This window comes from Tursiops truncatus, chromosome 12 (assembly GCF_011762595.2).
Source record: "Tursiops truncatus isolate mTurTru1 chromosome 12, mTurTru1.mat.Y, whole genome shotgun sequence".
Taxonomy (NCBI): domain Eukaryota; kingdom Metazoa; phylum Chordata; class Mammalia; order Artiodactyla; family Delphinidae; genus Tursiops; species Tursiops truncatus.
In genome coordinates this window covers 82,428,727-82,443,111 of record NC_047045.1, presented here as the reverse complement: position 1 = coordinate 82,443,111, position 14,385 = coordinate 82,428,727, and the positions used below count along the sequence as shown (strand labels likewise).

At 44.5% G+C, this 14,385-nt stretch overlaps 1 protein-coding gene across 18 annotated transcripts in view; it reads left to right on the top strand.

The window, feature by feature from the left end:
• Positions 1-14,385, top strand: part of LOC101328244 (1-acyl-sn-glycerol-3-phosphate acyltransferase delta) — a 1,425,233-nt gene that overhangs the window by 1,259,199 nt on the left and 151,649 nt on the right. For 2 of the 18 annotated variants that reach the window (XM_073789812.1, XM_033867956.2), the window contains one exon: positions 1,585-4,204. The exons of the other annotated variants lie outside the window; for them this stretch is intronic. In XM_073789812.1, coding sequence (XP_073645913.1) covers positions 1,585-1,697 — 113 coding nt within the window. In that variant the 3' untranslated portion in view covers positions 1,698-4,204. Of the gene's footprint in view, positions 1-1,584; positions 4,205-14,385 lie in introns of those variants that run through there. 18 annotated transcript variants of the gene reach the window in all.

Genomic DNA, 14,385 nt, shown 5'->3' with positions numbered 1-14,385 from the left:
TAGTAAGAGAAAAGTATCACACGTTTTTCCCTTTATTTTCCACATATTTGAATTTTTAAATGATCTTTAAAGCAAACCAAAAAGAAGTAGAAAACTATGGGATTTTAAATGCCCTTAAGTTGGTCTAAAACAAATGCCTTTAGTTACATAATCATAGATATTTTATATTAGTGCAAGCTCTCATGCCAAGCTTCTAATATAAAAATGAGACAACACTGGGCTTCCTTGGTGGCGCAGTGGTTGAGAGTTCGCCTGCCGATGCAGGGGACACGGGTTCGTGCCCCGGTCCGGGAAGATCCCACATGCCGCGGAGCGGCTGGGCCCGTGAGCCATGGCCGCTGAGCCTGCGCGTCTGGAGACTGTGCTCCGCAACGGGAGAGGCCACAACAGTGAGAGGCCCGCATACCACAAAAAAAAAAAAAAAAGACAGCACTGAAGCAAGTCTTTGGAAAATTTGGCAAGAAAAAATGGCTTAACAAGACAACTGGTAAAATTGAACAATGGAGCACATTCAGTGCTACATGGAATTCAAGGAAAGACATTGCTTTTGATGGGTGCTCTGGGAAAGTCACTCACAAACGGTTCTCTACATATAACTTCATACAAATAACTTTCTCTTGACTTCGCGGCAGACTTGGTGTCTGATCCCCAGAAGCAAGTAGGGAAAGTATTTAACAAATGGGGGAGGTGGGGAATCCCAAAATAAGGGACTTTTCATCTCATACTGGAAAGGCCCTGTTCCATGAAAGAAAGAACATTGGAATCACACACATCTTGGTTAAACCTCCGGCTTCACACTTAAAAGCCTTGAGACCTTGAGAAAATTCTACAACCAGTTAACACCCTCATCTCACAAGGTGCTGTTGAGGAATAAATGACATAACAGATGTAGAGCACCTAGTATTATTCATTAGTTTCTCGCTATCCTCATCTTAAATAAAATTTTGAATAGCATGAAGGAACCTATTCACTATTAAATGCTTTCGGAACAGCTGTCCCAACTCCTGTCTTATGAATTTTTTCAAGCCAAGTAACACTGAAGAAATGATAAAAATTACTCATAGTATATATTGATGTTATTATGTATTAAATTGTTAAATATATTATTGTATACTTAAAATATTAAATTTACTGTATATTTAAATAAGGAATCGACCCCGTCTGTGAAACACGAAGCGTTTGTCTTTAAATCCCATCTTAAGAGAAGTCAGTAAACTCAGATTTACAAGTAAAATTTGCCCTTGATGGACGTGTCATGCTTCGATCTCACTCATTTCTTTTTTTTTTTAAATTTTTATTGGAGTATAGTTGATTTACAATGTTGTGTTAGTTTCAGGTGTACAGCAAAGTGAATCAGATATATATCTCCATTCCTTTTCAGATTTTTTTCCCATATAGGTTATTCTCTCATTTCTTAACGAATGTCAGAACTTTAGAACTTCCCAGTGGGCTTTCTGGTTTGTTTTCCTCAGTTCAGATTCTGCTCTTGGCTTGCAATAATTCTGTTAGGCAGCATTTCTGGAACAGAAGGTTGGTGCGGGAGTGTTTCCCGGGTGCTTATTTGTGGCCTCTGTCTGCCCACAGGAGGGTGCATGCACATGAAGTGCCCGCAGCCCCAGTGCCAGCTCGAGTGGTGCTGGAACTGCGGCTTGGAGTGGAACCGCGCCTGCATGGGGGACCACTGGTTCGACGTGTAGCTGGAGCAGTGGCCACGCAGGCGCACTCAGCCGCCATCCCGCTGGGAAACATACAGAGTGTCCTAGTGTCATCTGCTACTTCTCCTTTCTCTAAACACACACACACACACACACACACACACACACACACACACACACACACACACTTCAAGTTCTTTCCAAAATCACAAAAACAGTTATAAGAGAAGCTCCCAGGATCCCTTTCATTGTGCCCCTGGGAAACAGCCAAGCTAATGGTGAGACCATCAGGACGTATTCACAGGCCTCGACGATACGCGGACACCAGGGCACAGATGGCAGCGCAATTCGCCTTTTGTACGGGTTGTCATTCTTGAGTGAATTCAAGTCAGGCTGGAAAAATACACAGAGATTTCTCAGGTTCAATTACCTGCCTTTTACCTTCAGCAAACAATGGGAAGAAGCCTTTGGTGAGGTGGGAACTAGTTTTGAGGAACTACTGTCAGTGGTTCTCTCTAAGACTGACTGCAATGGATTCTGAGAACGACATTCACAGCTTAAAAAGCGATGCCCTTATTTAAATTTTCAGAAAGCATCTATTCCCAAAGAACACAGGCAATAGTCAAAACCATGTGTTTATCCCCAAGAATTCTATTTTTATGTATTGCATTAATGAAATATCAACTCTGCACGAATCAGCTTGTCAACTAACTGAGAAATTATGAAACTTAATCTGAACATTGAGTGTTCAAATGTATAGGGAAGAAATCAAAACTTAGTGTACTTTCACTTCATTTAATTATACGCAACGTTAGAAAGATATTGTTTTTCTGAAAATATTACACAATCGAGAATCTGATTTTAAACATTCATTTTGAGCTTGGAGAATAAGCTCATACATCTGGCTTCACTGTCAATGTAATGAATAAGGTGCCTCTAGAGGGGACACTTTTAGAAATGATTTCATAATGATTCTCAGTGTTAACAAACATGCAGGTTATTAAAGCAGAATCTGTGAAGAAGGAGCATTTCCAGATCATCAAAATGAAATTTTATGCACTTTCTGTCCACCTGGACCATGTTAACTATATTTTTTTGTATCAGAATATTTTATTCTGGACCCCTTTCAGATCTGATTCAGATTAAAGTTGTCAAAGCAACAGAGTGCAAAGGGAAACTGCAACAACAACAAAAATGTGCCTAAAAGGATAAAGGGGGTCATTGGGGACGAATCGCGGTGATACGGAACCAAAATACATTATAAGTGTAATTAACATGGCTCAGGACAGCCCACTCGGGGCTCTGCCCCCCCAACGGGTTATTCAGAGTTCTTTTCTCTAGGATGTAAACTCACACGAGAATACTTCCTCACGTTAACATGGCTTGAATTGGATTGGTGATCAAGTTTTCATCCTTTTTTTATTTTTGAGGCATTCACAATACATCAAAAAGAGCTGTGTTTACACTGAATGCGGCAACCCATCCTCCACAGCACAGCGTGTGATGGAAAAGTCAAACCACTGTCTTTGTTCTCGCCCGCCTTCTCAGGAAGATCGTGACCATCACTGAGGGTGTAATGACTCTCACTAGAGCACAGGGTTTCTTTTGGATTTAGAGACCCTGGAAATTATGAAATCTGTAGCAGGCCTTGTCTTTGTAGACGTAGCACCAGAAATCCTTGCTGGAGGGAGAGAGGGAAGGACCCCAGCAGACTCCCCCAGGACATCTGTCCCTCTGTCCCTAACCATCCATCCAGGGACAGTCCCCCCTCTCCGTCTTCCTCAGAGGTCCTGCAGCTGGGAAATGATAGGGGGGAGGCAGCCTCGTCAGTGGGAACGGCCTCACATGGCTTCACTCTGTCGGAAAATCCAACCTCCCCAGCACGGCCCAGAGGCTGCCACCTCCTGTCAGGGAGCCTATGGATGGTACAGAGATAGTGGAGAGCCAGTCTCCCAAGTAAGAAAGAGGCAGGTCACCAGGCTGGAGCCCCACATCCCCATGGCTGGCATCAGGGCTCAGCCTGGAACGCACGCGGGGCCTGCCTGCGAGTTACCAACAGTTCCAGCAGGTAGCAGCTCCGTACGCGGAGCCGGCAGGACAGTCAGGTGGTTCCCTCTGTAGGGGGGCACCCAGCATCTTATACCCGCCACAGCTTTGCGGTTTAATGACTTTGCTGTTACTGCCCCCTCCCGATCTGCGTGGTTTGTTGGGTGCGCCAGGCAGACAAGGTTTGCTCCCACTCCTGCAGGCAGTAGACGTCCTAGGTCCCTGCTACTTCCCTGCTGGTACCTTCTTTTTCTTTTCAGAATAGAATACTGATTCTTAAAACAAGTTAAAGAACAAGCAGCCGCTGTAAATGAGTATGAATCACAAACCACTATAAATGAACATGTCTGAGCATTGAACGGTGCAACAAACTGTGAATCTAGCAAAAGAACAGAAATAAAGTCTTTGCAGAAGAATCTTTACTTTTCTCTGAACTGTGTAAAGAAATACTTGGCAACTATGTCTAAGGTTGTGCTCAAATTGTCAATAAAAGTATCCAAAGAGTTTCTGAGTCCATCTTTGAAGACATGTTATCAATAAATGCTGAAGGTGTGGGAGGGAAGCCCAGGACGTGTCCCTCGTGGCCCGAAAGGGTTACCTGGTGAGGCCGTGGCCATCGTGTCTCTATTCTGAGCTCCAGATGAACCCTGGCTGTTTTAAAACTAGGTAGTTTCTCCAGTGCTATCAAAATTTAAAAGGGCTCTACAAGGGGGAGGTGGGGAGAGGAGGGAAGGATTGGGAGTTTGGGGTCAGCAGATGCAAACTAGTATATACAGGATGGATAAACAACAAGGTCCTACTGTAGAGCACAGGGAACTATATTCAATATCCTGTGATAAACCATAATGGAAAAGAATATATATGTGTAACTGAGTCATTTTGCTGTACAGCAGAAATTAACACAACCATTGTAAGTCAACTATATTTCAGTAAAATTTTTAAAAATTTTTGACAGGGCTCTGAAAAGCAAACCATCACTTAAAAATCTAACAGTTACTTTCCTGCCTTCTCAGCAAACTTTTCTAATAACTGTTTAAAACAGAAGTTTGTGTTGGGAAAGACCGCGGGACTTTCTGCCATGTCACTGCAGAAACGTTGGGTGACTTTGCATTGCTCTCAGCGCGGGTGTGTTGACTCTGCGCTTCTTTGGCTCTGTGTTGGTGGCTGTGCATTGTTCACTTTACAAGGAGTCCGTGTCTCCATGATGTGGATGGAACATTCTTGGAGAGCTCCTCTACATATCTGGGGCAAGCAGCACACCCCGAGGGCCCCTGGTGCCAAACATCACAGGAAATGCTCTGAGGAAACACCACGTTTCTAGAAACGACGACAGAGAAAGCAGTTGACTGAGCGACTCCACTGCCCCCCTGGGTGTGAACCCTGGGGACAGTAACAGCAGCCACCTCGTGGGGCTGGTATGAGGACTACATGGATTGATTCACATAAAGCCCTTAAGACAGTGCCTTGCACCCAGGAGACATTCAGGAAGTGTTCCTTATTATTAATAGATGAACTAGTCAGTGGAGACCCCCGAACAAACTAACGAAAAGCACAGAACGAATGCAAACTAATTGCAGGCGCCGGGAAGGTGTGTGTGTCCCTTCACAGGGTTAGTGATTTCGTGGAAGAGGCGGGTGACGGACTCGCGGTGGATTTCAGTGTGTTGGATCAGCTTCTCCACGGTCCCAGAAATTCTCCTACAAAGGCAAGTTGCCAGCTGTGTTTGAAAGGCTTGAAGGGACAAGATCCAGCTGTTATGCCGACTCTCCAGGGGGACAGTAAAGAGCTGACACTGTGAGTAGAGACGAGTAAGTGCAGGTGTGGCTACCGACTCAAAAGGAGCAACCGGGAGCGGGGAAGCTAACATCACTGGCGCACGCGTCCCACCCCCCGTTACCCTCGCCACGCCACTTCTGACACCACGGAGAGTATGTATGTCAGTTTTGAAAAGAAAACCCTATTTCAAAACAACACTGGGCCTGTCTTCAGATTACCCACTGTGAATAAACTGTCCAACCACAAATATTTCAGAACTTTCACTGCAGTTTGAATAATCATGCAAAACAAGGCAGGGAGTATTTTCTGGGAAGATCCGTTTGGCGCTCACGTTGGTGACACTGTCTCAGTGGGACCTCGGTGTTCCCTGATCTCACCCTCTGATACGTAGGTTGAGAGAATCAACTTTGTCACTGTGTCGAGAGGTGTCCGGACCCAAGAAGATGGACTCACACTAATCTAGCTCATAAGAGAATGAGGTATGGAAGCTACAGGGTCAATTTACAATTTATATTTGCAAGGAGAAGCACACCTCCTGATTTCTCCTGAGATTTTCCATCTGCCCGGAATCTTTTCTTTACAGCCCCATCTTCCCCCTTTGCCTGGCCACCCTTAGGTCTCCGTTTAATCCACTTCTCCAGGAACCCTTCTCCAGCCACCCTAGTCTGCATTAGGGTCCCTTCCTCTGTGTTCCCAAAGCTGCACTACTTCCTGAGTCATAGTTGTCTGGTGTTTTTTCCCCAAACCAACAAGGTCCTCCCGACACCACTGGGTATCCTACGAGTCAATTCCATCTGATGCTACCTACCCGGAGTACGTGTCAGAATCCACAGGTTGAGGGCTCAGCCCCTCAAGACCACCCCCGACTCAGACACCAGTCACAGGTCCCAGGTTGCCACCTATACTTCTGACCGACGGGCTATAAATCGGGGGTTTCTATGACCCAACCCCTCAAGTTCAATATTACCCTGGAATGGCTCACAGAACTCAGGAAAGTGCTTTATTCACTGTTACCAGTTTGTTATAAAGAGTTCAGATTCAAGGACAGCCAATGAAGAGCTGCATGGGGCAGGCGTGGGATGGGGAGGGGTGTGCCGAGCGTCCATGCCCTCTGCGGGTGCCTCACCCTCCCCGTACCTCAACGTGTTCGCCAGCTGGGAAGCTGTCTGAACGCAATTGCTTAGGGTTTTTTAATGGAAGTTGCCTTAAGTAGACACGATTGGTTAGATCGTTGGCCATTAGTAATTCACCTAACCTCCTGCCCCTCCCCCTCTCCCTTCCTTCGATGTCAGGGCTTAGGGCTAAAATTTCCAACCCTCTAATTGTGCCTTGGCTTTCCTGACAGGCAGCCCCCATCCTGAAGCTACCTAGGGTCTGACCACAGTCATCTCATTAGCATACACATCACTCCAGGGATTCCAAAGGTTTTAGGAACCATGGGCCAGGAATCAAATATTTATTTTTTGTATTTATTCATATTTATTATAATTCATTCATATATATATTTCATAATAGCATTTAACGTGTGAAACTTTAATCACTTATTTACTTATCTCTACCCCCCAGGAGCAGATAAGGAGAACATAACTATAGTACTCGCCTTTGTATCCACAATACCTAGTGCCGGGCCTGCCACATTCCAGGCTCCATAACTAGGGAATTGCATTTTGGAGTTCTGAGCAAATCTACTTGAAAATCAAACCACAGTGAAAAGCTAACTTGTAGAGCCTAGACTCAGAGCTAAGCGACTCAGCTGCATGACCAGTGTCCCCTGGGCAGACGATCACTTTCCATTCCAAAGGCACATATGACGCAGGACAGAAATCCCTGGTCTCAGATCAGGTATCCTTAGCTGGGAGTCCCTGAGAATTGCACTCAAAGGGTTCTCCCCTTGAACCCTCCTCCCCTCCAGTGCCCGGGTGACCTCACGTGTACATTGGCTGTTCTTGAAAAAACTCTCCAACTGTACTAGCAAAGACAAACTCTGCAGTTTTTCCTTTCTATAGATAATTTGTTTTATCCATGATTCTTGGCTTCTTAATTCCAAACTCAGAGTGACTTCAATGGCATTTTTGTGAGATGCTATTAAGCATCAAATCTCCTCTCAGTATTTTTTCCCCTGGAAAGTGTTCCTTGTGTTTTTATTACAAAGTAATTATTTCATTATCACATTCCAGAAAGTAAAAAAGGCAAAAAGGAAAAATTAAAACCACCGTTTAGAAATAATTATCTCGCATCTTACTTATTTCTACTTAAAAACATAAGATGAGCATCTTCCCACGCCAATAGATTTCTAAAATGACAACTTGTCAGGACTTCATTATGATCAACTGTATGCTAATTAAGTTAATAAGTATTTCTTTGAAATTTCCCAGTTTAATTCAAAAGTGTTTTTCACGTAGTCATTAAACAGTTTGGGTATGAAAACTACTGAGCAGCATGAAAAAATGTTTATAATGTAATGGGGAGTAAAAAGGAGCTTACCAAAATGGTACGTATGCTGTAACTGCAATTGTTTTTTAAAAATTAAGTCTAAGAAAAAGTGATTGAAGAACCTATATTAAAATGCATTTTGCTATGGTGACAAAATTATACGTGAACTTTCACTTGTCTCTACTTTGCACGTTTCTTGGCAGTGTGAAAATATCACTTTATAATGAAAAACAGTTTTTAATCTCCCGTGACAGTTTAAGCTACCCAGATTGAACGCAGCCAAGAAATGAAGATTTTCCAATCAATAATTCAGTCCTTGCATTACCTGAACTTTACACAAATGATAACAAACCATTTAAAAACACTCTACTGCTTCTTTCAAAGGAGTTTTGCCAAATGGATTTGGACAGGGTGGAGTGGGAGAAAAATGAGTTGGGTGGAAGCTCTGGGAAAACGGGACTCAGTCTCCAGCCCCCCGTGAATACGACCCTTCTGAGTTTCTCGTGAGCATCTTCTCTGCCTCTTGTGGGGATGACCAACCTTCCCACGGAGCCCAGCACTGAGGGGGCTGCTGCACACGGACTGGCAGTTCAGAAACTGAGGCCATCCTGGGCGAAGAACGATGAGTTGGGCTCCCTGCCGTGGGCCACACTTTGGGGAGCCTGGCCCCAGGAACGGGCCTCCAGCAGGCCCAGCAGCCTTGGCTACTGTCGCCGCCTGACACCCCTACCCCCACCTGAAATTTCTCCTGAGCCTCCCTCAAGCCGGACCGACCGCTACTGATGCCTCCCAAGGAGTTTGTCCCACTAAGAAGAGGATGGGCTGATACCATAGGAAGCCCTTGACTCTCACCAGGGACCCATCACGTGGTATTTGAAAATCTTTGAATTCTGAAGTACCTCTCTGCAGTAGCAGCTGGCTTTATGTTCAGGGCCATTTGTCATGGAGACGTTCCAATTTCATGAGTTCACACGAGCTGTGCGCATCAGCCATGGTTGAGTCACCGCTGTCTCCAGCCTGCTTGCCTGAAATATAGTTGATGTACAACGTTGTGTTAGTTTCAGGTGTACAGAAAAGTGAATTCGTTATACACACACACACACACACACACACACACATTCTTTTTCAGATTCTTTTCCACTATAGGTTATTACAAAATACTGAGTTTAGTTCCCTGTGTTATATGGTAAGTCCTTGTTGTTTGTCTATTTTATATATAGTAGTGTGTAGCTATCAATCCCAAACGCCTAATTTATCCCCCCTGACCCCTTTGGTAAGTATAAGTTTGTTTTCTACGTCTTCAACAAACAATTACTGAGCACTGAATATGATGGGTGTCAGGGCTACAGAAATAAAGACAAATTTCCTCTGCTCAAGACTGACAGGGAATTCCCCGGGGGTTCGTGGTTAGGAGTCGGTGCTGTCACTGCCGAGGGCCCGGGTTCAGTCCCTGGTCAGGGAACTAAGATCCGAAACAAGCTGCGGTGCGGCCGAAAAGAACCCAAAAGACTGACAAACCATCAGAGGAGACAGATATGCAACCGCAACGCAGTTTGGTCAGCACCCTAACAGAAGCTGTGCTAGGTCCAGGCTTGGCGAGGGGAAGGATGAGGGGAAACTTCCCAGGGGCAGGTTGAAAGCATGAGTGAGAGCGGGCGGACGGCCAGCGTTAGGCCCGGAGGCTGTGAGCCGGCGGCCACAGAGAGCACAGGGACCTTCCTGCGTGGGTCCTGAATTGGGAGAAATTAAGGGAAATGAGACCGGAGAAGCAGATCCAGACGTGGCCCTGCTAGAAAGCCTCAACTCCGTGTCGTGCATGAAGGGAAAACTTTGAGGGCATTTGAGAAGGAAGGTCCACTATCAAATCTGCATTTATGAAAGATCATTCTATAAGGAATGGCTGAAGGGGAGTGGGACTGGAGAAAGGGGGTCATTTCAAAGGCTTTCCGCAGAGTGGACGCGAGGGGAGCTGAGGGCCAGAGTGAAGGCAACGTGCTGACCAGGACAAGAAAGACTTCAGTACATACGTACTTAGGCCCTGAAGTCTCCGCCTCAGTGGACCCAGGAGCAGAAATACGACATGAGTGACAAACGAATGAAATCTAAATCAGGTCTGTAGTTCACTTCGTAGTATTGTACCAAATGTTCATGCCTCCGTTGGGATAATTGTGCCGTGGTTATGTAAGCTGCTAAAATTAGGGAAAGCTGGGCAAATATAAAGGGATGCTCTCTACATCTTTGCCACTTTTCTGTAAACCTAAAATTATTCCCCCCCAAAAAAGTATGGGATTTGGTAATCAGTTAAATGTGACAAGTGAGACAGAGCTCTCGCGTAAACCCAAGGTTGTCCTTAGTGGCTGTGAGGCTGGTGTCCCTTCAGCCAGGAGACAGGACACAGGATCAGGGCCATGTCTGCATGTGGCCTTGGTGGCAGCAAAGGAGTGGCTCCTGTGCACCTTTCTGCCTCTGACACACTGTGGAAAGGCCAGTCCAATCTCAGGAGAGACCTCCTAGACTGTTTTATGTGGCTCTCTGTGCTACTGAGAAGTCATTTTTAATAAATAGACTCTTAAGAATGATAATTTTAGATGACACCTTAAGATGGTAAAGAAATGACTAAGAGAGGCCATGTCATGTTAACCTGTATGTAGAAGATGAGATGTGCATCTCTAATTGTTACACAGTATTTTAGATTAAACTTTCTCCTTCCAAATAAGTGAGCTGAGCAGAAGCGAAAATGTGATTTAAGTGATAAGGGAGGCGCTGTGGCTGAAGGCCAGGCCGTGAGCTTTGGTTCCCATCGGGTCAATTCAGAGGAAAGAGTAAGAAAAAGCAAACAAGCAGCCCCCAGGGAGTCATGTTTACAGCACAGAAGGAAGAAAGGTAGGAGGTCGGGCAGGGGAGATCGGAAGATGTATGAGAGCTTCTCACCTGGTTTTTCAAGCAAAGTCAGCCCAGATTGTCCAACATGCAAGAATATGCCAAAAAATACGGTCTTGACCTCTCCGCGGTGATTGTAATTCCTCAACATTAGAGGCAACTTTGGGAACTAATATATCTTCTGAAGGAGTATTTATATATAAGTTTAGCAGTCCATTCAGTTTCACTGCATTTTCTTTTTCTTCTGTCAACTTTACATGAAATGAAAGTTACTACTTAACAAGAAAAGAGCCTGTCTAGTATGACTCACTTTTTATACAATGAAATCATATGTATTTGCACTTACATCCACATCTGCTGATCCTTCCATCTGTATGTTTCCCAGAGGTTGATGGCTGGAAAGAGGCTTAAACCAAAAGCAGTGCTGGCATTTGTGGGTAGTGAGATTTGGGGTGATTTTTCTCTTCTTTTTTGTGCTTTTCTATAGTAGTTGAATGTTTTATAACAAGAAGGCATCATATTCATAGAGAAAACAAAAGTTGTTACTTAAAGGGAGAAGCCCACCAGGAATCTAAGACCAGAGACCAGACTAGCTAGTGCATATGTACTGGGGGTTCTCACTGGGGTTCTTGTGGAGAGCGTACTGGGGGTTCTTACTGGGATTCTTGTGCCCCACGTGGGCATCACACATCCGTGCTGTGATGCCCATGTGGGGAGACCCTAACAGTACAGAGGTCGACCATGTTCAAGGTTCTGTTAAAATTGAACCTCCATCTGTTGGCTTGAATGTGTCCAAATTGGTCTGATTTGTGAGTTAACCGTGACCCAGACAGAGGTGTGGAGGGTCTCCGTGCAGACCAGATAATGGCACCGAGGGTTTCCTGGCCTCTGCTTTGACTGGACAATTCTATGTAGACTTTCAGGCCACAAAACCTCCTCCAATTGCTGAATTTCCTTTCCAGGCTGCCTTGCTACATCTCTGCATTAATACTCACCAGTTGTACTTATCATGTGTGCATGAGCTAAACTATCTGCCTATGGTCCAGAGAACTGAATCCCTACATACATACTGCAACTTAGATGTGAGCATTTTAAATCAAGAACTATAAAGACCATTTTAACAATGTATTAAGAGAACTGCCCACTACAACCAAGCAAGTTTTAATCCCATTAATTTAATGATACAGTAGTATTGAGAAATCTATAAGTTTAGCATTTCACACTATAGCAAAATTCATAACATAAAATAATCTCCTTTGATGGCAAAAGACATTTGATAAATGTTCATTATTAATGAACAACACTTAACTAGAAATTGAAGGATGCTTTCTAAACTTGATAGAGAACATGACTTATGGGTGGGACGTACAGGCATATGCTCATGAAGATTAACCCTTATAAAAAGAAGAAACATTTTAGTGACAACTATTGGTTATTCACCCAGCATCTCCGCTCCCTCTTTTTCCCGAGAGACCTTGATTCTGTTAGGTTATCCACTCCCCCTTTCAGCCACATGCCTCAGGGGAAGGTGACCAACCACACCCCAGAGAAATAAAAACATTTATCCAGACAAAACCTCGTACAGGAATGTTCAGAGCAGTTTTATCCATAAGAGCAAAAGGAAGGAACTTTTGCTCTTATGTCCATCAGCTGTTGAATAGATAAACTAAAATGTGGTCTGTCCACAGAATGGAAGGTTATTTGTTCATTAAAAGGAATGAAATACTGTGACATATTACAACATGGATGAAGCTTGAGAACATCACGCCAAAGGAAATAAGTCAGACACAAAAGACCACGTATTGTGTGAATCCTTTTATATGAAACGTCCAGAAGGGGCAAATCCACAGAGATGGAAAACAGAGCTGGGGTGGGGGAGGGAATGGGGAACCATTGCTAACGGGCACAGTGTTTCTTCATGGGGTGGTGGAAATGTTGTAAAGTTGATTTGGGTGACGGATGCCGTAACTCTATGAATATACTGAAGCTGTTGAATCATACACCTGGATGGTGAATTGCATGATATGTGAATTATATCTCAATAAAGCTGCTACCAAAGAAGAATAAATGGAGGATGGAAAAGTAGACAGAGCAAATATGACCTTGTTCTCTTGAGGGACTTGGTGGCAGGGGGACAGATAAGGGTCAAGGTGAGGTGTTTGTTTTAAGATGGGATTGTGACCTCAGGTGTTTGTTTTAAGATGGGATTGTGACCTCAGGAGCCAGCACATAGGGAGAAGTGGAAAACAGAGAGTTATGAGTGAAGGTTCTAGAAGAGAGAAGACACGATTCACACAGGACTCCTAGACCAAGAAGGCTGGCCAGGAGGCCTCTAACGCCTGTCCTTTGTGCTGTTCATAGAGCCTCCTTCTAAGAAAAGCAGTGTAGTGTGCCTTTGAACCCATCCTGCTGCCCAAGCCAGGGCAGACCCAGGCAGAGACCGTGCCCGAGCTACGCCTGCCCAAGGGACAGTCCATGTGAGCAGGTGGCCCGTGAATACCCTGGGAGAGACCCCAGGGAAGCCGGAGAGCAGAGAGGCTGCTGGATGCTGATATATCGTTTAATGTTCTATAGTTTGGGAAGCGGGCAGCTCCTCTCCCCCTCCTCCAACCTTCCTCCACACCCAGGAGGGAGGAAGGAAAGCACAGAAGGGCTTTGGACCCAGGTTTGGTTCAGTTCCACGGAACAGTCGTGGTGGGTAGTAAACACTAAACAGCTCTTCACACAAGTGATAAGGAAGAACAATTAGCAGATCGATTAATTGCATTTTATATCCATTTCTGGTCTCAAGGATAAGTATTCAAATGCGATCTTTTCCTTTCAATCAAACACATAGAAATTTCAAGTGAGCCTGGTTTCCTGCTATAAATTAAAGCAATTTTCACCTTTTCAGTATTCAACCGTTACCTTTAAAAATATTTCCTGATTTAACAATACAAATTCAAAAGAAATAGAAATCTTGCGTCTCCTAACTTTCTCCGCTAAGCCGTTGGTGTTCAGGGTAAAAACTGGGGACACCCACATGGCTGAAGTGAGAACAACATGTCTTTACCCATGAGGAACTCGAAAAATATAGTTTGGCTTTAATTAACTTTGACTGAGAAGAAAACACACGATCTAGATATATCGTTTAATGTTCTATAGTTTGGGTGTCTGGAGTTCTTTAATAAGGCAACATGGTTACTCTGCCCACACATATGCAAATGAACGGAGGGATGCAAATAGCAAAACTTCTTCCCCAAGTGCAGGAAAAAAACACTTGATTCGGGACTTTAAGATCAAGTGTTTAAAGCTACCTTTAATGAGTTGGAAAAACAATGAGTTCATAAACAATTGAGTTAATAAATTATTTCTAGTCCAACAACCTTACTTATTTAAACTCCCTGGAAGAAAGAAGTGGTTCCTACCAGAGGCTAGTGGCAGAAATGTTTGCAGAAAGGAGAGATTAGCAGAGAAGAAACAAACCAGAAGGGCCTCCAGGGTGTCCAGGGTGACGTTAGGTGCCTAAAGAAAGGAGGTGAGGGGATGGAGAGAAGGCAAAGAGGGGGCCACTGGAAACAGAGCAGTCATCTCCGCACCCCCAAAGTCCGGGTTC